Here is a 23,738-nt window from a genome sequence, read left to right as displayed (position 1 = left end):
ACATTCATGGTTATGGTTTATTACAGTGATAGAATTTACCAGTCTAGATATGGACATTTCTTTGTGGGAAGATTTTTATTTATTAAGTTTCTTTCCTTGATGTGGATCTATGTAGATTATTTACTTTTTCTTGAGTCAGTTTTGGTAGGTTGTTTTTTTTTCCAAGGAATTTTTCTAGTTCATTTAAATTGTCATATTTATTGGTATAAATTTTTTTCATAATATTCCCTTTTTGTTCTTTTATGTCTATAGGATCTCTAGAGATGTTCTGTCTTTCATTCCTGACACTGATACTTTGTTTTCTTCTTTCCTCATCACTAGCTAAAACATAACGATTTCATTAATTGTTTTTCAAATAATCAGGTTTTGATTTCATTTATTTTTCTTTATTGTTTGTCTGTCTTCTATTGATTTCCACTCTGATCTTTATTGTTTCCTGTTTTCTGTTTATTTTAGGTTTAATTTGCTCTTTTTCTAGCTTCTTAAGGTAGAAGCTTAGATCATTAATTTGAAACCTTTATTGTTTTCTAGTATGAACATTTAAATATAGATAGTCCTTACTTTGTATGGTAGTGAGGGACCGTAAAAATTACCATGGAAGCCAGAACTTTGCCAAGTAATTTTTATAATCAACGGGAAAAATTGTAATTGATTTTGACCTTTAAACATTTTTCGTCAAAACATAAAAAGTTATCTTGGGGACTTCCCTGGTGGTCTAGTGGTTAAGACTTTGCCTTCCAATGCAGGGGGTGCAGGTTCGATCCCTGGTTGGGGAGCTAAGATCCCACATGCCTTGTGGCCAAAAAACCAAAACATAAAACAGAAGCAGTATTATAACAAATTCAGTAAAGACTTAAAAAAAAAATGGTCCACATCAAAAAAAAAAAAAGAAAATTGAAAAAAAATGCTATCTTGCTGTTGGTTATAACTATTTATAGAGATGAAAATGTAGTAAAACTAATATTTATTTACTACCCTGCAATTTAAAACATTGGAAGCACTGAAAATGTCTTTTATTTCTTTTAAAAAACTCTATGTAGAGTGGTTTGAACAGTGCTTGCCTTCTTATAATTGTATAACTTATGATAAGGAGTTAACATGTTCTCTGTGCCTTAGTGAATTGTCATATTACTTTCTAAGGTTGGGTCAGCTTCCAACATTTTCTCCTTTGTGCTTTCAGTGTTGTGAAATATGTCGAAGGTAATGTGAAAATTTAGGCATCACTTTCTTTGAAATATTTTTATCCTTTCCATCACAACCCAGAAATTTATGTTGATAAGTTTGCCTTCACTAAGTTCCTCTGGCTGCATATCTAAAGTCTCATAAATAGTGGCAATGCCAACATGGTCAGCTATTTTCTAATCACATCCAGTGTTGTTTCTTTGCTGCATTTACATCTTTGTTGGTCAGTTCCCTCTTTCAGTTACGCATTTTTGGATGATTAGGGTAATTTGGATAATGTCACGTGGGTTTATCAATGGGATACAAGGAAGAAACAAACTACACACTTTGCTGTCTGTATATATATTGGACAACAGATGTGAAGTTAATTGTCACCAACAGACTTTGAAAGAAGTGAAATGATTGGGTACTGATCATGATGTGTATCTGTTATTTATTTAGTGATTTATGGACTGAAGAGCTAGCAGTGAAGTTTGTACTTTATGCTGTTAGACATACTGTGGTCATTAAAGTGTGAACTATGTTGTTGGCAGACTGGTGTTATTTAACTAAACTGTGGTAACTAAATTTCATGCTTGTTGAAATCTTGCAAAATGAGGATTACCTTCATATAATTTGTCCTCTAAGCATGAAGCTGTGTCCCACAATTTTTGATATTTTGTGTTTTCATTTTCATTCAATTCAAGTTATTTTCTAATTTCTCTTTGGACTTTTCGACACATAGTTTATTTACAAATATGTTATTTAATTCCCACATATTTGGGGAGATTTCTGATATTTCTTTTTGTTATTTATTTCTAATTTAGTTCCATTATGGTTGGAAAATATACTCTGTATGATTTCCATCCTTATAAAATTATTGCAGCTTGTTTTGAAGCCCAGTATATAGTCTATTCTGATGTTTGATTAATGTGTTCTTGAAATGAATGTGTGTTCTGTTGTTGGATGGGGTATCTGTAGATGTCAGTTAAGTCAAGTTCATTGATATTTACTGATTTTCTTTGTCTACTTGTCTTTTTTTAAAATATATTTTTAAAATATGACTTGAATTTTATTTATTTGTTAATTATTATTTTTTAAAATTTATTTTTGGCTGCGCTGGGTCTTTGTTGCCCCGCACAGGCTTTCTCTAGTTGCGGTGAGTGAGGGCTACTCTTTGTTGCGGTGGGTGGATTTCTCACTGTGGTGGCTTCTCTTGTCAAGGAGCATGGGCTCTAGGCGCACGGGCTTCAGTAGTTGCAGCACGTAGGCTCAGTACTTGTGGCTCGCGGGCTCTAAAGCGCGGGCTCTAAAGCACAGGCTCAGTAGTTGTGGCGCATGGGCTTAGTCGCTCCGCGGCATGTGGGACCTTCCCAGACCAGGGCTCAAACCCGTGTCCCCTGCATTGGCAGGTGGATTCTTAACCACTGTGCCACCAGGGAAGTCCTTAATAGACCATTTTCATTCCTCTGTTTATTTTTTAGTTGGTAGTTGTGTGTGTGTGTGTGTGTGTGTGTGTGTGTGAGATGTTGCTATAGGGATTACAATATATTTATTTTCTTATAACCCACCTTATGTTGATACTGCTTTTTTTTCTCTCACAAATTATAGAAACTTGCACTAGCATAGCTCCATTTTCTGCCCTCCTGAACCACCTTGTGCTGTTTTGTTCTTTTAGTCATGTATGTTACATTTGTATTTGTCATAACTTTGACAGTATAGTGTTACTGTTTTTGCTTTAAAAAGTCTTTTGAAGAAATTAGAAGGAAATATTTTAAAAATTATACATATTTAAATCCTTTATATTTACCCAAACAGTTTAAAATTTTTCTGTTGTCTTGTAGATTTGAGTTATCATCTGGTATTATTTGTTCAGCAGGAAAGACTTTCTTTAGTATTTCTTATAGATCAGTTCTGTTGGTAACTTTTTTTGTTTATCTGGAAATGTCTTCATTTTCCCATTATTAAAGTTTCACTGAATGTAGAATTCTTGGTTGACAGGTTGCTTTCTTTTAGTATTTTGACTGTCATTCCAGTATTTCCTGACCTCAGTTTTTTTTTGGTGTGTGTGTGTGTTGAAAATTCAGCCAACAGTACTGTTATTCTTTGATACATGATGTGTCACTTTTTCCTGCTGCTTTGAAGATTTTTCTTTTTGCCTTTATTTTTCAGCAGTTTAATTCTGATTTGGCTGGTTGTCTTGGTATCCTTCCTGGGGTCTGTTGAGCTTCTTCTATGTGCAAACTAATGTTTTCCACCGAATTTGGTAATTTTAAAGACATTTCTCCAGATTTCTTTTGGCTCTTCCCCCCCCCCCCTTTCTAAACTCCAATTACACGTATACTGGAATGCCTAACTGCTCCACAGATCTTGAGATTCTATTTTTTTAATAATTTTTCTTTTTGTTCTTTGGATTGAATAATTTCTAGTGATACATTTTCAAGTTTACTGATTCTGATTTTGCCTTCTGCTGTCTCAAATCCACTAATGAGCCCATCTGGTGAAATCTTCATTTCAACTTTAGAATTTTCATTTATTTTTTAATTTACATAAAATAAATGTTACTCTTCCTTTAAATTTTGAAAAAGGCATAGAGTAAGTTAACTGCCACCACAATCATGATACAGAAAAGTTCCATTACTCTTCAAAAATTCTTCTTCCTGCCTCTTATAGTCAAACTGGTTCTTTTATATTCTTCTTTCCTCTTTTGAAATTGTCAGTTTATTCACTTGTTCCTTAGAATATTTTCCCTTAGTTTTTTGAATATGTTTATAATAGCTTCTTTAAAGTCTTTGCTAAATCCAACATTTGCACCCATTTGGAGTCAGTTTCTATTGACTGATTTTGTTCCTTAGTATAGGTCACATTTTTTTCCTTATATGTGTAGTAATTTTTGGTTGAAAGCTCTACATTGTAGACAGTACGTTATAGTGTCTTTGGATCCTTTTGTTCCTTCTGAGAGTTTTTGTTTTAGAGGCACTTGCTTGGGCTTAAACTGTGACATCTTTCTGTCCTGTGGAGTGTCATCACTCATATCTCTGCTTAGTTTTTGTTTGTTTGATTAAGCCTGGCTATAGATGTGAACTAATGATTTGGACAGGTTTATTAGACACCTAAAGCCAGTATGACTTTTACTTTTTGCCACCTGGATTTTGCATGTCTCAGAACACTTTAAAAGCATAGGAAATTTGCAAGTTTCCCCAGCCTTTCAATCACTGCTGGGCTCACTAGGGTCTCTTTTCACAAATATTTTAGCAGTCAGGTAGGAATGTATGGCAAGTTCATTATCTCAACCTTTCTATGATTCTTTTGCGTACAAATTCTCCTTGTTAAATTCCTAGCTGCTCTACTATCAGCATAAAACTGTATCCTGTGGATTTGTGTTATCTCTCAATGCCCCATGAACTAGGGATGCAAGACAGGAAAACCTTAGGAAAGAATGCCACAAACGCCCCATTCTTACCTAATGAAGTAGAAGTTTTTGACAAGTAAACACTTTTCACCTTGTGGCCTGCGTTTGGTAGTTTTCCAGTGCCCTGAATTGGTTGTTTTTAAAATTATTTTATTCAGCTTTATACTTGTTTTCTGAGGAGGGGAAGTCCGTGACTACCTCATGCCACCATTATCAGAAGTAAAGTCCATCTTTAGTTACTCATCCAATAAATTTACATGTTTTGTTGTGTTTTAAATGGGCTGTTGCCCGCCCGGTTCTCTGTCTTCATGGACCATCCTGGATCATCCATTTGTTTCACCTCTTCTGTCCTCTACTCAATCTTTGTCTCTGTTTGATTTTATCTCTACAATTTTATTCTTTCAGACAGGGAGACTAGACTTGACACACATCAATTGGATACACTTGGAGATGTTTACTTTCATAAGGACATACTGGAAAGTGTCACAAGGGATCATTCATTGTACTCCGTTTTAAAGGTCTGGCAAGGCGACCAGCTGGAGAGAGATCAGGAAAATCAAGACAGACTTCTCAGGCAAGTCACAATCATCAACAACAAAACAGTTATTGAAGAGTCAAACTATACATATAATGCATTTGGAAAAATATTTCATAACTGCACAGACCTAGATACTTCAAGACAAAGACTGTATAAGTGTGATTCATTTGAAAAGAGCTTGGAACCTACTGTAAACCTATTCAGTTGTAATAGGGGTTATGCAAGAAAAAACACAGATGAGAATTTTGGATGTGGGAGAACACCTAGTTCTTCCTATTCTAAGCATGAAAAAATTCATAATAGAATGAAACACTGTGCAGGTAGTCAGTATGGAAAAATCATCAGCGATAAACAATCTCTTATTCAATATGTGAATGTTGAAACTGGGGAGAAGATCTGTGTATGTATTGAATGTGGAAAATCTTTTCTCAAGAAGTCACAGCTCATTATACATCAAAGAATTCATACTGGAGAGAAACCTTATGGTTGTAGTGCTTGTGGGAAAGCCTTCAGTGAGAAATCACATCTCATTGTACATCAGAGGACACATACTGGGGAGAAACCTTACGAATGTTCTGAATGTGGAAAAGCCTTCTCTCAAAAATCATCCCTCATTATCCATCAGAGAGTTCATTCTGGTGAAAAACCATATGAATGTAGTGACTGTGGGAAAGCTTTCTCCCAGAAATCACCGCTCATTATACATCAGAGAATACATACTGGTGAAAAGCCATATAAATGTAATCAGTGTAGGAAGGCCTTCTCCCAGAAGTCACAGCTGATTATACATCATAGAGCTCATACTGGAGAGAAGCCCTATGAGTGTACTGAATGTGGGAAAGCCTTCTGTGAGAAGTCCCACCTCATCATACATAAAAGGATTCACACAGGGGAGAAACCCTACAGATGTGCTCAGTGTGAGGAAGCCTTCAGCAGAAAGTCAGAACTCATTATACATCAGATAATTCATACTGGGGAGAAACCTTATGAATGTACTGCATGTGGGAAGACCTTCTCCCGGAAGTCACAGCTCATTATACATCAGAGAACGCATACTGGAGAAAAGCCCTATAAATGCAGTGAATGTGGAAAAGCCTTCTGTCAGCAGTCACATCTCATTGGACATCAGAGGATTCACACAGGAGAAAAACCTTACGTTTGTACTGAATGTGGGAAAGCCTTCTCTCAAAAGTCTCACCTCCCAGGACATCAGCGGATTCATACAGGAGAGAAACCTTATATATGTGTTGAATGTGGAAAAGCCTTTTCCCAGAAGTCAGACCTTGTTGTACATCAGAGAATTCATACTGGGGAGAAACCTTATCAATGTGCTGTATGTGGAAAAGCCTTCATCCAGAAATCACAACTCACTGTACATCAGAGAATTCATATAGTGGTGAAATCATAAGAATGGACAAAGCATAGAAAAGCCTTCAGTATCTGTTCAAGCCTTAATAAGTACAACAAAACTCACAGATTTAATGTGTTTCTAGGCATCTTTGTTGGTACTATTTTACAAATGAAATCATATTTCTAATGTAATTAATTTTTTTATCAAAGATAATACAAGACAAAAAAGTTTTGTTTATATAAATTTTCATTTCGGCATGTTAAATTTTTAAGATTTGGAACTGAATGATTAGCATAACAGAACAAATTACATATAGTCTATTTTGAAGTTACATGTTCCTGATTATACTACATAATAAGTTAGGCATGTGGTAATATTGTTAATATTAGCCTCTCGTAATTACGGCCATGCAGTAATTCCCCAAAGAGGACATGAAGAAAGCATGAGTCAAGAAGTGCCAAGACCTAGAAACTGCACTAAGGGGAGGGGACTTGACCATCAGACCCTAAAAGTATATGTAAAATTCTTCTTATACAATGATGGAAAGATGGGTTGAAAAGGTTCAATAAATGTGGTCTTTTTGTGTTTTTTAATTTTGATAATATAAGTTGATTTGTGTCTGTGGATGGACCCAGGACCTTGGAATTGGCACTGCTTGCTCATTTCTCCCTTTTACCCCACCCTCCTAGGAGCTTGGTGTGGTGGAAAGACATTGGTTCTAAAGTCAGATGGCCATGAGTTTTAACCCTTGTTCCCTTATTAATAGATTGTGTGACATCTATGAAGACCTTTTTAACCCTCAGTGTCTGTTTGCTCATCTGTATGTGAAATCCTGGCAGACAGCACATTTTTTTTTTTAGTTACTTCTGATATATACATTTTAAAGTAATAACTAGAATTATGACTTATAACATTATACCAGAACATATAAGATTTTTAGAAATTTCATGTAATGTCTGAAACATTTATATTAACATATTTACATACAAATAACCCAAAGAAAGTTTAATATTAGTTGTTTTTTTGTTTGTTTTTTTATACTGCAGGTTCTTATTAGACATCAATTTTATACACATCAGTGTATACATGTCAATCCCAATCGCCCAATTCAGCACACCACCATCCCCACCCCACCATGGCTTTCCGCCCTTGGTTTCCATACGTTTGTTCTCTAAATCTGCAGACAGCACATTCTTAGCTAATATTTGTCCTGTTTATCCCTCTCTCTTCTCTTGAAATAGGCTACTAATTCCAATGTGCACACATTTAAATTTGATTTGCATTTAAGACACACTGCTTCTGATCTCAGATTTTCTGTCCTCTCCTTTGTCCATTTCACTGCCTTTGTGTCTGGTGATATAACTCATGCTATGTTAAAGAGACCTCAATTACTTTTCATTTATTTTATTTTGCAAACACATACAAATTGTGATATATCTATATCTGTATCTAGTTCATTCTAATATATATATGGAAATACTAAGGGATAAGAATAGGCAAGTCACTCATTGAGAACAAATGTTAGAGAATTGATCAGACTAAGGTTTCCCACAAAGCTGTAGTAATGTAGGCAATATAGTATTGACACAAGAGTGACAAAAATAGATGAATGAAATGAGAGCCTGAAAATGAAAAAATTATATATGAGTAACTTTATGACAAAAGTATTGTAATCAGAAGGGGAAAAATTATCTTTTTATTAAATTGTTCTGGGTCAATTAATCTAAATATAAATATGAAATGCAAAATGACAAAGTTTCCAGGTAGTTATATAGGAGACTTTTCATAGCCTTAGGATAGGGAAAAATGTTTAACACTGCATGAAGAAAAGATTGATAAAATGGCTTATATTAATATTAAAATTTCTTCTGTGTTAAAAGAAGTGATTAGTTTGGAATAAACTTGGATGTATCTAGCAAAATTACATATGCAATTTCTAAACATTTTTAGGACTCTTCTAAAGATATGTTGGAGAAATATTAAGAGATGCATGCTTGGGACTTCCCTGGCAGCCCAGTGGTTAAGACTTCGCCTTCCAATGCAGGGGTGCAGCTTCGATCCTTGGTTGGGGAGCTAAGATCTCACATGTCTCAGGGCCAAAAAACCCAAAACATAAAACAGAAGCAATATTGTAACAAATTCAATAAAGACTTTAAAAATAGTCCACATCAAAAAAAATGTTAAAAAAAAAGAGGTGCATACTTATGTTTATTTATCATAGCACTATTCACAGCAGAAAAAAGACAGTAAACAGCCTAAATGATTATTGATAGAAAATGTTTAAATATAGTGTATCTGCACACTGGGGACCGTGCAACTCTAAGAAGGAATGAGATATGTCTTTTTATACTCTCCAGTCATGTTCTTAAATAAAACAAGGCACAGAGAATTACAGTACACTGTCTTCTAAGAAAAACAGGTAGTGGTGGGAACAAGTGGACATATTTTCTTATATATAAGTACAGATGCTGAAAGGAAAGACCCAAATATTAATTAAAATGTTTTGTTCTAAGGTGACTGAACATGGTGGAAAGGATAGTGATATCCCTTAGACCTCTCATGAATGTAACTTGGTTTTGTATAATTGACTTTGGAACCATGTAAATAGTATAGATAGTAACAAAACAAAGTCAAAATGAAGTGACACCTAAAAATTTAGCAAAATGAAAGTAAACACGTATAGCATTGGTGGTTAACCATATCGAGAAATAATTTCAAGTAACTTTAAACTGTTTGTTTTTCCTGGTGGGATACATCATAAGGATAAAGGAATGGCAAAGAAGGGTTTTTTCAGTAAGTGTTCTGTTACTCATAATACTGGTATTGATAATAATATTGGACACGTATACAGAGAGAAGAAAAAAAATGAAGGAATGAAGGAATGGATCAAATAAATACAGTAGTCCCCCCTTATCTATCTGCGGTTTCGCTTTCTGTGTTTTCAGTTACCTGTTGTCAACCTCCATCTAAAAATATTAAATGGAAAATTCTGTAAATACTTCGTAAATTGCACATCATACTGAGTAGTGTGAAGAAGTCTTTTACTGTCCCACTCCCTGGGACATAAATCATCCCTTTGTCCAGTGTATCCTGCCTGTGAAGTCACTTAGTAGTAATTTCGTTGATCAGATCAACTGTCATGGTATCACAGTGCTTGTGTTCAAGTAACGCTTATTTTACTTAGTAATGGCCCTGAAGCACAATAGTAGTGATGCTGGCAATTAAGATATGCCAAAGAGAGGCTGTGAAATGTTTTCTTAAAGTGAAAAGGTAAAAGTTTTTGACTTAGTAAGGAAAGAAAAAAATTGTATGCTGAGATTGCTAAGACCTATGGTAAGAACAAATCTGTGAAATTGTGAAGATGGAAAAATAATTCATGCTGGTTTTGCTGTCACACCTCAGACTTCAAAAGTTATGGCCACAGTGCATGATAAGTGCTTAAGTTAAGATGGAAAAGGCATTAAATTTGTACAAGAAGATATTTTGAGAGAGAGGCCACATTCAGATAACTTTTATTACAGTATATTGTTATAATTGTTTAATTTTTATTTATTGTCTCTTATTGTGCCTAATTTGTAAATTAAACTTTATCATAGGATGTATGTATAGGAAAAAACAGAGCTCAATTTCAGGCATCCACTGCAGGTCTTAAAACATCCCCTGTGGTCAAGGGAGAACTACTGTAGTTATGAATGTCTTTAGGAACCAAAGATTTCAGGTGTATGATAAAAAATTACATACCAAAGATGTTAAGTAAAAACCTTATAATTCTAAATTTGGTTTTCTCCCTAGAGTTATTGAGATACAGTTGACATAGTATTGTGTAAGTTTAAGGTGTACAAAGTGATAATTTGATACATGCAATATATATTTATAATGTGACATTTACCACAATATGGTTAGTCAACAGCTTCATCACCTCACATAGTTATCATTTTATTTTTGTGGTGAGATCATTTAAGATTTACCCTCAGCAACTTTCAAGTATATGATATAGTATTGTTAGCTGTAGTCACCATACTATACATTATATCCCCAGAACTTATTTATTATATAACTGGAAGTGTGTACCATTTGACCAGCATCTCATCTTCCCTGGCCCTCAGCCCCTGGCAGCCACCAAACTACTCTCAATTTCTATGAGTTTAGCATTTCCATATTTTATATATGTGGGGTCATTGAGTATTTATATTTCTGTATCTGACTTTACTTACCATAATGCCCTCAGGGTCCATCCATGTTGTCACAAATGGCAGGATTTCCTTTTTTTCCCCAGTTTTATTGAGATATAACTGACATATAACATTGTATAAGTTTAAGATATACAGCATAATGATATGCATATATTGTGAAATGATTGCCACTGTAAATTTAGCTAACATCCATCACTTCATATAGCTACAGGTTTTTTCCTGTGCTAAGAACTTTCAAGATTTACTCTGTTAGCAACTTGCAAACATATGATGCAGTATTGTTAACTTTAGCCACCGTGCTGTACAGGAATTCCTTCATTTTTTATAGCTGAATTTTATATATGTATATATATCTATATATATAGTCATATGTAGTTTTTTAAAATAAATTTATTTACTTATTTATTTTTGGCTGCATTGGGTCTTGGTGGCTGTGCACGGGCTTTCTCTAGTTGCGGTGAGCAGGGGCTACTCTTTGTTGTGGTGCAGGGGCTTCCTTGTTGCAGTGGCTTTTCTTGTTGCGGTGGCTTCTCTTGTAGAGCACAGGCTCTAGGCACACGGGCTCAGTACTCGTGGCTTGTGGGCTCTAGAGCGCAGGCTCAATAGTTGTGGCGCATGGGCTTAGTTGCTCCGCGGCATGTGGGATCTTCCTGGACCAGGGCTTGAACCCGTGTCCCCTGCATTGGCAGGCAGATTCACCACTGTGCCACCAGGGAAGTCCTGTCATGTAGTTATAAAAATGACTATTGTGATTAATGCTGCAGTGAACATGGGGGTGTAGGTGTCTCTTCAAGTAGTGATTTCACTTCCTTTTGATATATATGCCCACAAGCAGGACTTTTTTAGAAACCTCCATATGTTTTCCATAATAGCTGTGCTGATTTACATTCATACCAGTAGTGTATAGGGTTCCCCTTTCTCTGCATCGTTGCCAACATGTTATCTGTCTTTTTGATAATAGCCATTCTAACAGGTATGAGGTTAGAATGGTTTTGATTTGCTCTTTTCTGATGATTAGTGATGTTGAGCACCTTTTCGTATACCTGTTGACCATTTGGATGTCTTCTTTGGAAAAATGCCTATTCAATTTCTCTGCCCATTTTATAATCAGATTGTTTCTTTGCTATTGAGTTGTATGAGTTCCTTATATATTTTGGATATTAACCTCTTACCAGATCAGTGATTTGCAAGTATTTCCCCCCCTTCCATAGGTTGTCTTTTCATTTTGTTATTTCCTTTTCAGAAGCCTTTTAATTAATTTATTTATTTAGATTTATAATTATTTTTATTTAAAAAATTTTTATACATCTTTATTGGAGTATAACTGCTTCACAATGCTGTGTTAGTTTCTGTTGTACAACAAAGTGAATCAGCCACATGCATACGTATATGCCCATATCCCCTCCCTCTTGAGCCTCCCTCCCACCCTCCCTATCCTACCCCTCTAGGTCATCACAGAGCACCGAACTGATCCCTGTGCTATGCTGCTGCTTCCCACTAGCTATCTATTTTACATTTGGTAGTGTATATATGTCAGTGCTACTCTCACTTAACCCCAGATTCCCCTCCCCTGCCACCCATGTCCTCAAGTCCATTCTCTATGTCTGCGTCTTTATTCCTGCCCTGCCATTAGGTTCATTAGTACCATTTTTATTTTAGATTCCATATATATGCATTAGCATACGGTATTAGTTTTTCTCTTTCTGACTTACTTCACTCTGTATGACATATACAATGGAATATTACTCAGCCATAAAAAGAAACGAAATTGAGTTACTTGTAGTCAGAAGCTTTTTAGTTTGATGTAGTTCCACTTGTTTATTTTGTTTTTATTTCCTCTGGTTTGGATGTCATATCCAAAAAAAATCATTGCCAAGACCAATGTCAAGGAGCTTTTCCCCTGTTTTCTTCTAGGAGTTATATGGTTTCAGGTAAATTTAGTCTTTAATCCATTTTGAGATAACTTTTGTGAGTAGTGTAAGGTAGGGGTCCAGTTTCATTCTTTTGAATGTGGATACCCAGTTTTCCCAGCACCATTTAATGAAGAGATTATCCCTTCTCCATTGTGTGTTCTTGATGAAGATTAGCTGACTGTATGTGTATGGGTTTATGTCTGGGCTCTCTATTCTGTTCTGCTAGTTTATGTGTCTGTTTTTATGGCAGTACCATTCTGTTGATTACTATAGATTTGTAATATAATTTGACATTAGGAGATATGTTGCCTCCAGCTTTGTTCTTCTTTTTCAGTATTGCTTTGGCTATTCAGTGTCTTTGTGGTTCCTGATGAATTCTAGGATTGTTTTTTCTATGTCTGTGAAAAATGCCAATGGAATTTTAATAGTGGGTGCATTGAAACTACAGATTGTTTTGCTACTATAGACATTTTAACAATATTAAATCTTCCAAGCTATGAACACAGATTATCTTTTCATTTATTTGTGTCCTCTTCAGTTTTTTAAATTGGTATCGTATAGTTTTCAGTTTACGGTTTGAGTTTATACCTAAGTATTTTATTGTTTTTGATGCTGTTGTAAATGGGATTTCTTTTTTTGGCCATGCTGTGTGGTTTTCAGGATCTTAGTTCCCTGACCAGGGATCGAACCCAGGCCCTCAGCAGTGAAAGCACTAAGTTCTAACCACTGGACTGCCAGGGAATTCCCTGGGATTGTTTTCTTACTTTCTCTTTCCAATAGTTCATTGTTTGTATATAGATGAATAACTGATTTTTGCATATTGATTTTGTATCCTTCAGCTTTTCTGAATTTGTTTATTATTTTAACAAGTTTTTTGGTAGAGTCTCTAGTTTTCTGTACAAGCATACTTTGCTTTATCATGCTTCACTTTATTATGTTTTGCAGATGTTGTGTTTTTTACAAACCAAAGGTTTGTGGCAAGCCTGTGTTGAGCAAATCTATTGGTGCCATTTTTCAACAGTATTTGCTCACTTTTTGTCTCTGTGTCACATTTTGGTAATTCTTGCAGAATTAGAAGTGGAGCCTGAAGATGTGACTGAGGTGCTACAATCTCATGATAAAACTGTAATGGATGAGGAGTTGCTTCTTATGAATGAGCAAAAAAAGTGGTTTCTTGAGATGGAATCTACTTCTGGTGAAGATGTTGTGAAGATTGTTGAAATGACAACAAAGGATTTAGAATATTACTTAAACTTAGTTGATAAAGCAGCAGCAGGGTTTGAGAGGATTAACTGCAATTTTGAAAGAAGTTCTGTGGGTAAAATGCTATCAAACACTGCATGCTACAGAGAAATCATACGTGAAGGAAGAGTCAATTAATGTGGCAAACTTCACTGTTGTCTTATTTTAAGAAATTGCCACAGTCACCCCGACCTCCAGTAGCCGCCACTGATCAGTCAGCAGCCATCAACATTGAGGCAAGACTCTCCATCAACAAAAAGTAAGACTTGCTGAAAGCTCAGATAGTGCTTAGCATTATTTAGCAATAAGTTATTTTTAAATTAAAGTATTACATGCTTTTAGATATAATGCTATTACATACTTAATAGACTACAGTATATATATATATTTTACATCTTTATTGGAGTATAATTGCTTTACAATGGTGTGCTAGTTTCTGCTTTATAATAAAGTGAATCAGTTATACATATACGTATGTTCCCATATCTCTTCCCTCTTGCGTTTCGCTCCCTTCTGCCCTCCCTATCCCACCCCTCTAGGTGGTCACAAAGCACCGAGCTGATCTCCCTGTGCTATGCGGCTGCTTCCCACTAGCTATCTGTTTTACGTTTGGTGGTGTATATATGTCCATGCCACTCTCTCGCTTTGTCACAGCTTACCCTTCCCCCTTCCCATATCCTCAAGTCCATTCTCTAGTAGGTCTGTGTCTTTATTCCTGTCTTACCCCTAGGTTCTTCATGACATTTTTTTTCTTAAATTCCATATATATGTGTTAGCTTATGGTATTTCTCTTTCTCTTTCTGACTTATTTCACTCTGTATGACAGACTCTCGGTCCATCCACCATTGAGCTAAATTACAAATAGCTCAATTTCGTTTCTTTTTATGGCTGAGTAATATTCCATTGTATATATGTGCCACATCTTCTTTATCCATTCATCCGATGATGGACACTTAGGTTGTTTCCATCTCCTGGCTATTGTAAATAGAGCTGCAATTAACATTTTGGTACATGACTCTATTTTGAGCATAGCTTTTATATGTACTAGGAAACCAAAACATTTGTGCGACTCACTTTATTGCACTCTTTTTTTTTTTTTTTTTTGCACTCTTCACTTTATTTCAGTGGCCTGGAACTTTACCCTCAATATCTCTGAGGTATGCCTGTATATAAGGTCATGTCATCTGCAAACAGAGACACTTTTACTTTTCAATTTGGATGGCTGTTTTCTTTTTTTTTTGACTAATTGCTCTGGCTAGTACTTCTAGTACTATGTTCAATAGAAGTGTCAAGGGTGGGCACATATTTGTGAGCTTTGCAGTTTTGCTTCTGTTATTGATTTCTTGTTTCATACCACTGTGGTCAGAAAAGACACTTGATATGGTTTCACTCTTCATAAATATGCTGTGACTTGTTTTGTGATCTAATGATTTATCCTGGAGGATGTCCTGTGTGCCATTGGGAAGAATGTGTATTCCTTTGCTGTTGAATGAAATGTTGTGTATGTGTCCATTTGATTTAAAATGTAGTTCAAGTTCCTGTGTTGATTTTCTGTCTGGATGATCTATCCATTGTTGAAAGTGGGGTATTGAAGTCCTCTACTATTACTGTAGTTTTATTTCTCTCTTCAGACCTGTTAGTATTTGCGTAATATTTAGGTAGTCCGATGTTGGGTGTATATATATTTATAATATTGTATTATCTTGATTAATTGACTCTTTTATCATTATATAATGAACTTTTTTGTCTCTGTTTCAGTTTTTAACTTATAGTATATTTTGTCTAATATAAGTATAGCTATGCTTGATCTCTTTTGGTTTCCATTTGCTTGGAATATCTTTTCCCATTCTGTAACTTTGAACCTATACATGTTCCTAAAGCTGAAGTGAGTCTCTTGTAGGCAGCATATTACTGGGTCTTGTTTTGTTGTTGTTTTTTTAATCTATTCAGCCACTGTATGCCTTTTGACTGGATAATTTAATCAATTTAAAGTAATTGTTGATCAGCAAAGATTTATTGATGCCATCTTATTGTTTCCTGACTGTCTTGTATTTCTTTTTTTCCTCTCTTGCTGTCTTCCTTTGTTAATTAATGATTTTCCTTAGAGGTGTTCTTTGATTCCCCTCTCTTTATCTTTTGTGTATCTGCTATAGGTTTTTGCTGTGATTATCATGAGGCTCACATAAAATATCTTATTCTATTGTAAGCTGATGATAACCTGGTTGCATACAAAACTACCCTTTACTCCCCCTCATTTTATGTTTTTAATGTAACAATTTATGTCTTTTTATTTGTATATCCATTAACAAATTATTTTGGCTACAGTTATTTTTAATACTTTTATCTTTTTTAACCTTTCTACTGGAGTTAAGTGGTTAATACACCATTGTATGATAGTATTAGAATATTCCGAATTTGACTATGTACTTACCTTTACAATTGTGTTTTATATTTTCATGTTACTAGCTAGTATCCTTTCATTTCAGCTTAAAGAATTCCTTTTGGCATTTCTTGTAAAGCTGGTATAGTGGTGATGAACCTCCTCAGTTTTTGCTGTCTGGGAAAGTATCTCCCCTTCATTTCTGAAAGGCAGCTTTGACAGGTGGCTCTTGTTTAGGACCTTGATCCAGTTTGAGGTAATTTTATATATGGTGTTAGATAAGGGTACAAATTCATCCTTTTGCATGTGGCTATCCAGTTTTCCCAACGCTATTTATTGAAAAAGACTGTTCTTTCCCCTTTTAATGGTCTTGACATCTTTGTTGAGATCATTTGACCATATATGCAAGGGTTTGTTTCTGTCCTCTCTGTTCTATTACGTTGGTTTATATGTCTTTTCTTATGCCAATACCACACTCTTTTGATTACAGTAGCTTTGTAATAAGTTTTGAAATCAGGATGTGTTAGACTTACAACATTGTTTTTCTTTTGAAGATTGTTTTGGCTATACAGGGTTTCCTGAGGTTACATATAAATTTTAGGATGGATTTTTCTATTTTGGCAAAAAGCATTATTGGAGTTTTGATGGAAATTACATTGAATCTGTAGACCACTTTGGATATTTACATCTTAACAGTATTAAATCTTCCAGTCCATGAATATGAGATTTCTTTCCGTTTGTGTGTTTCTCTAATTTCTTTCAGCAATGTTTTGTAGTTTTCCATGTACAAGTCTTTTGTCTCCTTGATTAACTTTAGTCCTGTGTATTTTATTCTTTTTCTTGCTACTATAAATGAAATTGTTTTCTTAATTTTATTCCTGTTTTCATATGTAAATGTTGTACAGTCACTCAAACTGTTCAATTACATGTGTATTTTATGCCCTCATAAGATCATGGAAATTCTCTATATTCAGATGTTCTATTCATATAGTTCAAATCAAAATAAAATTCCCATAACTATCCTTGTACCTTTAAATATCTAGAATCCTGAGCTTGGTGGTAAGAACATAACCTCACGTCTTCATAAAACCCATCGAGAGAGAAGACTTACAATCCTTCTGGGAAAACACTCTTTCCCAACCCCAGAATAATCTCAGATAGGCAGTAGAACACAGTGACCTTCTAAAATGAGGGGGGACAAATTCACATTTTGTGTAATATACACTACAATCAGTAATGCAATTAGTGACCATAAGCTTTCCAATGTACAATTTATTCAAAAGTCTGAAATGTTCAGTGGATAAGGAGACAGTTACATGCTAGAAAGATGTAATATTTTTTGCATGGTTTAATTAAAATATAAAGCTATTTGTCCAAATAAAAGCCATATTCATTATGTACTTGGTTTTTTTTTTTTAAAGGTCACTGGTACATGTATAGTCTGGACATGCTGGTAGTATCAAAGTCAGTGCCTCTTCCCATGGCAATAACAATGCATTTAACATTAACTCATGGGTTAAATCTGGAAATGACTTCATAGCATTACTTTGGCTAGCACAACAATTTTAGACAACACTCAGATAAATATAGGTATTTGAAATGTGAAGCATTTATCTATGCAACTTAAATTGTGGTTGAAAACTATCAAATGAAAACTGAAAATAAAAGCACTTTACAGTAGAAAAGTTTTGTAAAGATAGGGTACTTTTTAAAGTCTTTATATCACATTGTTAGCAAATTTTGTTTTTAACACTATTATGGAATAGCCTACTTGTGGTAACAGATTTTTGAAATAAGAAAATAGTCAAGTGTGCCATTGGATTTTCTAAATATCAAGCAACACACACTTATATATACAGTATCACTCAGTACCTGCAAAATGAATGTGAAGATTACAGAGTCTAATCTCTTATTCTACAATAATAAACAACAGAAACAACATCCTACCAGTGAAGGCAGAAAGTAGGACTTAGAAGAATCTAATCTCAATTGACTTTAAAGCATTCATATAAGAAATAAATGCATATTGCACAAACAATGAGAAAAAAATGTTCCTCCAAGCAACTCAGTTCCAGCTGGGACAACACAGCATTAGCCTGCATCTAACAACAATCTCAGAAGAGCACATGTTCTTTTCTGTAAATGATAAAGGTATGAAAACATAGAAATGTCTGCCACATGAAGAGTTATAAAGAAAAAATACAAACCCAAACTTAGATGTAAAGCAAAAAAAACTAAATATTGAAAAACTGAAAACTGGCAGATCAAAAAATGCTGAATAACTGTCTTCTGTGAGAGCCGAAAGTTTTTGTTGACACAAAAGTATTTACGTACAACTAAGGCTTGCTGGTTAAATATCTGAGGCATATCTGGCCTTGAACACTTTCTTTATATGCTGGAGTTGTACACAAGTTTTCTCAGTTATTTAAAATAACTAAATGAAAAACCCCACTTCTCAGCAGCTGCATTAACATGAAACAATGATCTCGATACAAGGAAAAAAAAAGAAAAACAAAATGAAACAGAAATCCTAGATAAGTAGGCAATTGGCAGCATATCCAAAAATGATAGCCTCCAAGGATCCTTCCCAGTTTCCAGTGACTTTCAGTTACGGTCCATGGGATTACAAATATGTACAATTCCATTACTTGCTGCTTTTTATTTAATTTGGAAAGTTTGCTTATGACTCTGCTCAAGTCCCCATTTTCATCCTTTAGCCTCTGGTTGTCTGCTTTTAGATCTGTTAACATTTTGAGCTCTTCTTTCACTTGAGATATTCTTTTTAGAGCTCTCTGTCCCCTTTTTTCCCAACTTCCAATAGTGACCTATCTGCAAATCTTTCTTGTCTCTGGTGGCCTTTTCTAATTGCAGTTTAAGATCTGTCAGTTTCCTATATGTATCATGTAGCTATGCTTTCAGCTTTTCATTTTCAGTTCGAATTTGTTCATAAAGCTTTTTAAAGTCAGGTAAGTCATCCTTTTCTAGCCTGCTACTGTAAGTCTTTCTTTTTTTAAAGTAACTGTATGATCCAGAGCAACCCAGCAAGGAATTAATACCAATCACTAGATGACATAGAACTTGTTTCACATCTAGAAATGGAATCCACCTAAGTTTCTTTCTTATTGGATCTCCCATCTGTATCTGATTGTTGTTCTTTTTCATTTTCATCTCTATCTTGTGTCCAAAATGAAACTCCTGTAGATCTTCTTTTCTCTCTTGGTCACTGTTGCTCTCTGATTGATTTAGGGTGTGCTTGTTTTCTCCTTTTTCTTCTCTCTTTTCTCCCTCTTTTTCATTTTCTTTTGTTAATCTTCTGGAATACGCAGAAGTTATACCTACAAGATTGTTTGGCCTGTTTAGATGACTTGAATCGTAGAGTGAACTGTTCATGGTAGAAAGTGAACAGGATGCCCTCGCCCCCCACCCCGAGGTCCGCGGCGCAGGGTGACTCTGGTCGCTGGGCCTGCTTGCTCTGCAGGCCACGTGCTGTGCTTCCACCTCCCGCTCCTTCGCAGCTGCCCCAGCTCAGGACCAGGGCCACATGGTGAGTGAGGCGGGGTCTGGGGAAGGCAGCGCTGCCCAGGGACCCTGGGTCATCCTAGTTGTGGGAGGGGGTGCTCAGGAAGCAGGGGCCTGCGGGTCCCCAGGTGCGGTGGGGGAGGTGGGTACAGCACGGACACTAGCTGGTGGGTCAGGCAAGGAGGCCACCATCTTCAGGGTGGAGGTCGTGCAGCAAGGTGGGGCCCTGGAGGAGGGAGAGGTGGCGGGCATCCGGGAGGAGTTAGGGCTGCTGGTGGAGGACATCTTGCAAGCGGTGGAGGTGGTGGTGGAGGAGGAGCAGGAGGAGATGCAGGCGGAGGAGCGGGAGGAGAAGCCCCAGGAGCAGGGGCAGGAAGAGCCAGAACTGGGACCCACGACTGCCCGGCCCCTGCTGGAGGCACTGGGGCCCTGCAGTTAGAGCTGAGCACTCTGAATGCCCAAGCCAGCAGGGCAAGTGCAATATCAGTCAGAGGCTGCATCCTCAGTTGGATCGCAGAAGGGCCATCATCCAGGGCATTCCTGGCTTATGGGCCAGAGCCATTATGAACCACTCCCAGATATCGGCCATGATCAGTGACCAAGATGAAGACACGCTCAGCTGCATGATCAATTTGGAGGTGCAGGAACTGGGCCATCCCAGGCACCACTGCAGGTTGATGTTTTTCTTTCAGAACAACACCTGCTGCTGGAATGACATGATCATTAAGGAGTATCACCTTAGCATTGCTGGATATAGGGCGTCTCATTCCACTCCCGTCCAGTGGTTCTGGGATTATGAATGAGGAGCCCCCAACTGCAGGCAGGACACCACCAGCCTTAACTTCCTCAACTGGTTGTCTGACCACAACTGCCCAGGGTCTAACAGGATTGCTGAGATCATCGGCGAGGAACTGTGGCCCAATCCCCTGCACTACTACCCCAGGGAGGAAGGCCCCATCAGGACAGACCCGGAGATGAAGATGCCGGGGGAGCCTCAGAGTTTGGCCAAATAGCACAAGAGGCAGGAGGCGTCTACAGATGCGGGAGACGCATGGATGTATCTACCTACGCGGTTCTGGTGCCCAGGGGAGAAACGAGGAAAAGATGGCCAGTGAAGGTTCCAGAGAGCTGGGCCCCACATGTGGGGAATGATGCCCAGAGAGACATAAACAAGCTAACAAGTTACAAAAAAAAAAAAAAAAAAAAAGAAAGTGAAGAGGATGGAGTGGTTGAACTTGAAGTCAGTTCTTGTCTGTAAGGCTGATAAATTTTTTTTCTTTTCTATTATGTTTTATTACAGGATATTGACTATAGTTCCCTGTGCAATACAGTAGAACCTTATTGTTTATCCATTCTATATATAGTAGTTTGCATCTGCTAATCCCAAACTCTCACTCCATCCCTCCCCACCCCTTCACCCCCGCTTGGCAACCACAAGTCTGTTCTCTATGTCTGTAAGTCTGTTTCATAGATAAGTTCATTTGTGTCATATTTTAGATTCCACAAATAAGTGATGTCATATGGCATCTGTCTTTCTCTTTCTGACTTACTTTACATAGTATGATAATCTCTAGTTGCATCCATGTTGCTGCAAATGGCATTATTTCGTTCTTTTTTTATGGCTGAGTAGTATTCCATTGTGTATATATATATATATATATATATATATATATATACCACATCTTCTTTATCCATTCATCTGTCAGTGGACATTTAGGTTGCCTGTCTTGCCTATTGTAAATAATGCTGCTATGAACATAGGGGTGCATGTATCTTTTCGAATTATAGTTTTGTCTAGGTATATGCCCAGGAATGGGATTGCTGGATCATATGACAACTCTATTTTTAGTTTTTTGAGGAACCTCCATGCTGTTTTCCATAGTGGCTGCACCAATTTACATCAGCAATGGTGTAAGAGGGTTCCCTTTTCTCCACACCCTCTCCAGCATTTATTACTTGTAGACTTTTTAATCACGGCCATTCTGATTGGTGTGAGGTGGTACCTCATTGTAATTTTGATTTGCATTTCTCTAATAATTAGAATGTTGAGCATCTTTTCATGTGTCTGTTGGCCATCTGTATGTCTTCTTTGGAGAAACGTCTATTTAGCTCTTCTGCCCATTTTTTGACTGGGTTGTTTTTTTGTTATTGAGTTGTGTGAGCTGTTTATATATTTTGGAATTAAGTCCTTGTCAGTCACATCATTTGCAAGTATTTTCTCCCCATCTGTAGGTTGTCTTTTTCCATTTTGTTTATGGTTTCCTTTGCTGTGCAAAAGCTTATAAGTTTGATTAGGTTGCATTTGTTTATTCTTTTATTTCTATTGCCTTGGGAGACAAGGCTGATAAATCTTATCATATGTTCTGAAGTACTTTTGTTCGTATTTATCTTCTCTAGATGTTTCTGCTTCTTTCCTTCTTCCTTCTCTTTATCCTGCTTTCCTTTTCCCCCTTTTTCTTTTTCTTGTTCTCTGATTTGGGTACAATGACTTCTTCATATTGTTTTTTCAGCTTCCTAAAGATCAGTCTATGCTGTGTTGATCTTCTAGACTGTCTTGCTTGTCTAGATCTTGCTTTTCTTTGCGTTTCAGACTCTTCATCTCTAATGGGGTGAAATATGACCTTCATGTCTCCTTGACCTCTACTGTGGAGGAAAGTGCCCCCAACAGTTGTAGTCAGGGTTATGTATTGCGAGGTTTTTGATTACTTATTCAATCTCCTTACTGGTTTTAAATCTATTGATTTTCTATTTCTTCATGATTTAGTACTGGTAAGTTTTGAGTTTCTAGGAATTTGTTTCATCTAGATTATTCAATTTGTTGGTGTACAGTTGTTCATAGTACTCTCTTACAATCTTTTTTAGCTCTGTAAAATCAGTTGTAATGTCCCCTCTTTCATTTCTGATTTTAGTTATTTGAATCTCTTCTCTTTTTTCTTAGTCAGTCTAGTTAAAGGTTTGCCAATTTTGTTGATCTTTTTGAAGAACCAACTCTTGGTTTCATTAATTTTCTCTGTTGGTTTTTATTGTCTATTTTGTTTATCTCTGCTCTAATCTTTATTATTCTCTTTCTTCTGGTAGAGCTAGGGAGCGTACACTCTTAATTATCATTATACAGTGTTCTATCACTGTAGAATTACACTGTATTATGAGTCTGAGTTCTTAGATGACTGGTTAGATCAGAATTCTCTAAGAGTAGCAGACCTCCATGTGTGATACAACAACACTCCCCTAAGCATTCCTAATTTTCCTTGTTTTATTTCACTTTTTAAATGGTACTTTTGTCATATTGTAATTTATCTTGTTTATTGTTTATTGTCTATCCATTTTGGTAGCATTTAAGTATGAATGGAACAGGAATATTTAGCTGTATTAAAATGATATAGCTGAAGCTATAAAAGAGTGCGTGACACATAGTAGATGTTCACTGAATATTTGCTGAACAACTAAATGATAGAGTCAATGAACAGTTTTACTCATTTAATAACCTGAGTGGAATTACCCCCCAATTTTTTTTTTTTTTTGTGGTACACGGGCCTCTCACTGTTGTGGCCTCTCCCGTTGTGGAGCACAGGCTCCGGACACGCAGGCTCAGCGGCCATGGCTCCGTGGCATGTGGGATCTTCCCGGACCGGGGCACGAACCTGTGTCCCCTGCATTGGCAGTCGGACTCTCAACCACTGTGCCACCAGGGAAGCCCTACCCAAAATTTTATACATCAGAAAGCTTTTAAGGTGTGGGTAAGTTGGGAGTAAGAAAGATGAGGAGAGAAGGGAAGACCAGAAGAAAAAGGTATTTTCATTTTGGGGAGATAATCTAAATATTTCTTATTTGCTATGGTAATTGGTGAGAGTAGTGATAAATCTGTATACTAGTAAGAGGAGCATTCTCAAAAGCCCTAAAGTGAAAGTGAGTTGAAGAAGAACAAGAATATCTGAAGTGGAATGAATGAGGGGAAGTGGTTTATAATGATGTCAAAAAAATTGAGGAAGATAATGTAGGGCATTTTAAGGCATGCTGTAGGGTTTTTTA

General features: G+C 36.4%; 1 protein-coding gene and 1 pseudogene across 6 annotated transcripts in view; one reads left to right on the top strand and one right to left on the bottom strand.

The window, feature by feature from the left end:
* LOC111183006 (uncharacterized) overlaps positions 1 to 12,087 on the top strand; it is a 37,714-nt gene extending 25,627 nt beyond the window's left edge. For 5 of the 6 annotated variants that reach the window (XM_089909574.1, XM_089909572.1, XM_030762798.2 and 2 more), the window contains one exon: positions 4,979 to 12,087. In XM_089909574.1, the coding sequence (XP_089765700.1) occupies positions 4,979 to 6,519 (1,541 nt within the window). In that variant the 3' untranslated portion in view covers positions 6,520 to 12,087. The remainder of the gene's footprint in view (positions 1 to 4,978) is intronic. The other variant, XM_030762802.2, reaches the window with a different exon arrangement.
* Positions 12,088 to 18,175: 6,088 nt separating this feature from the next.
* Positions 18,176 to 19,699, bottom strand: LOC115803311 (protein phosphatase 1 regulatory subunit 12A pseudogene; annotated as a pseudogene).
* Between the last annotated feature and the right edge of the window lie 4,039 nt (positions 19,700 to 23,738).

Source organism: Delphinapterus leucas, chromosome 3 (assembly GCF_059928025.1).
Source record: "Delphinapterus leucas isolate spDelLeu-1000000601 "Yukka" chromosome 3, BTC_Dleu_Yukka2, whole genome shotgun sequence".
NCBI classification, from domain to species: domain Eukaryota; kingdom Metazoa; phylum Chordata; class Mammalia; order Artiodactyla; family Monodontidae; genus Delphinapterus; species Delphinapterus leucas.
Note: the sequence above shows the minus strand (reverse complement) of the source record. Positions and strands in the feature narration are given on the sequence as shown.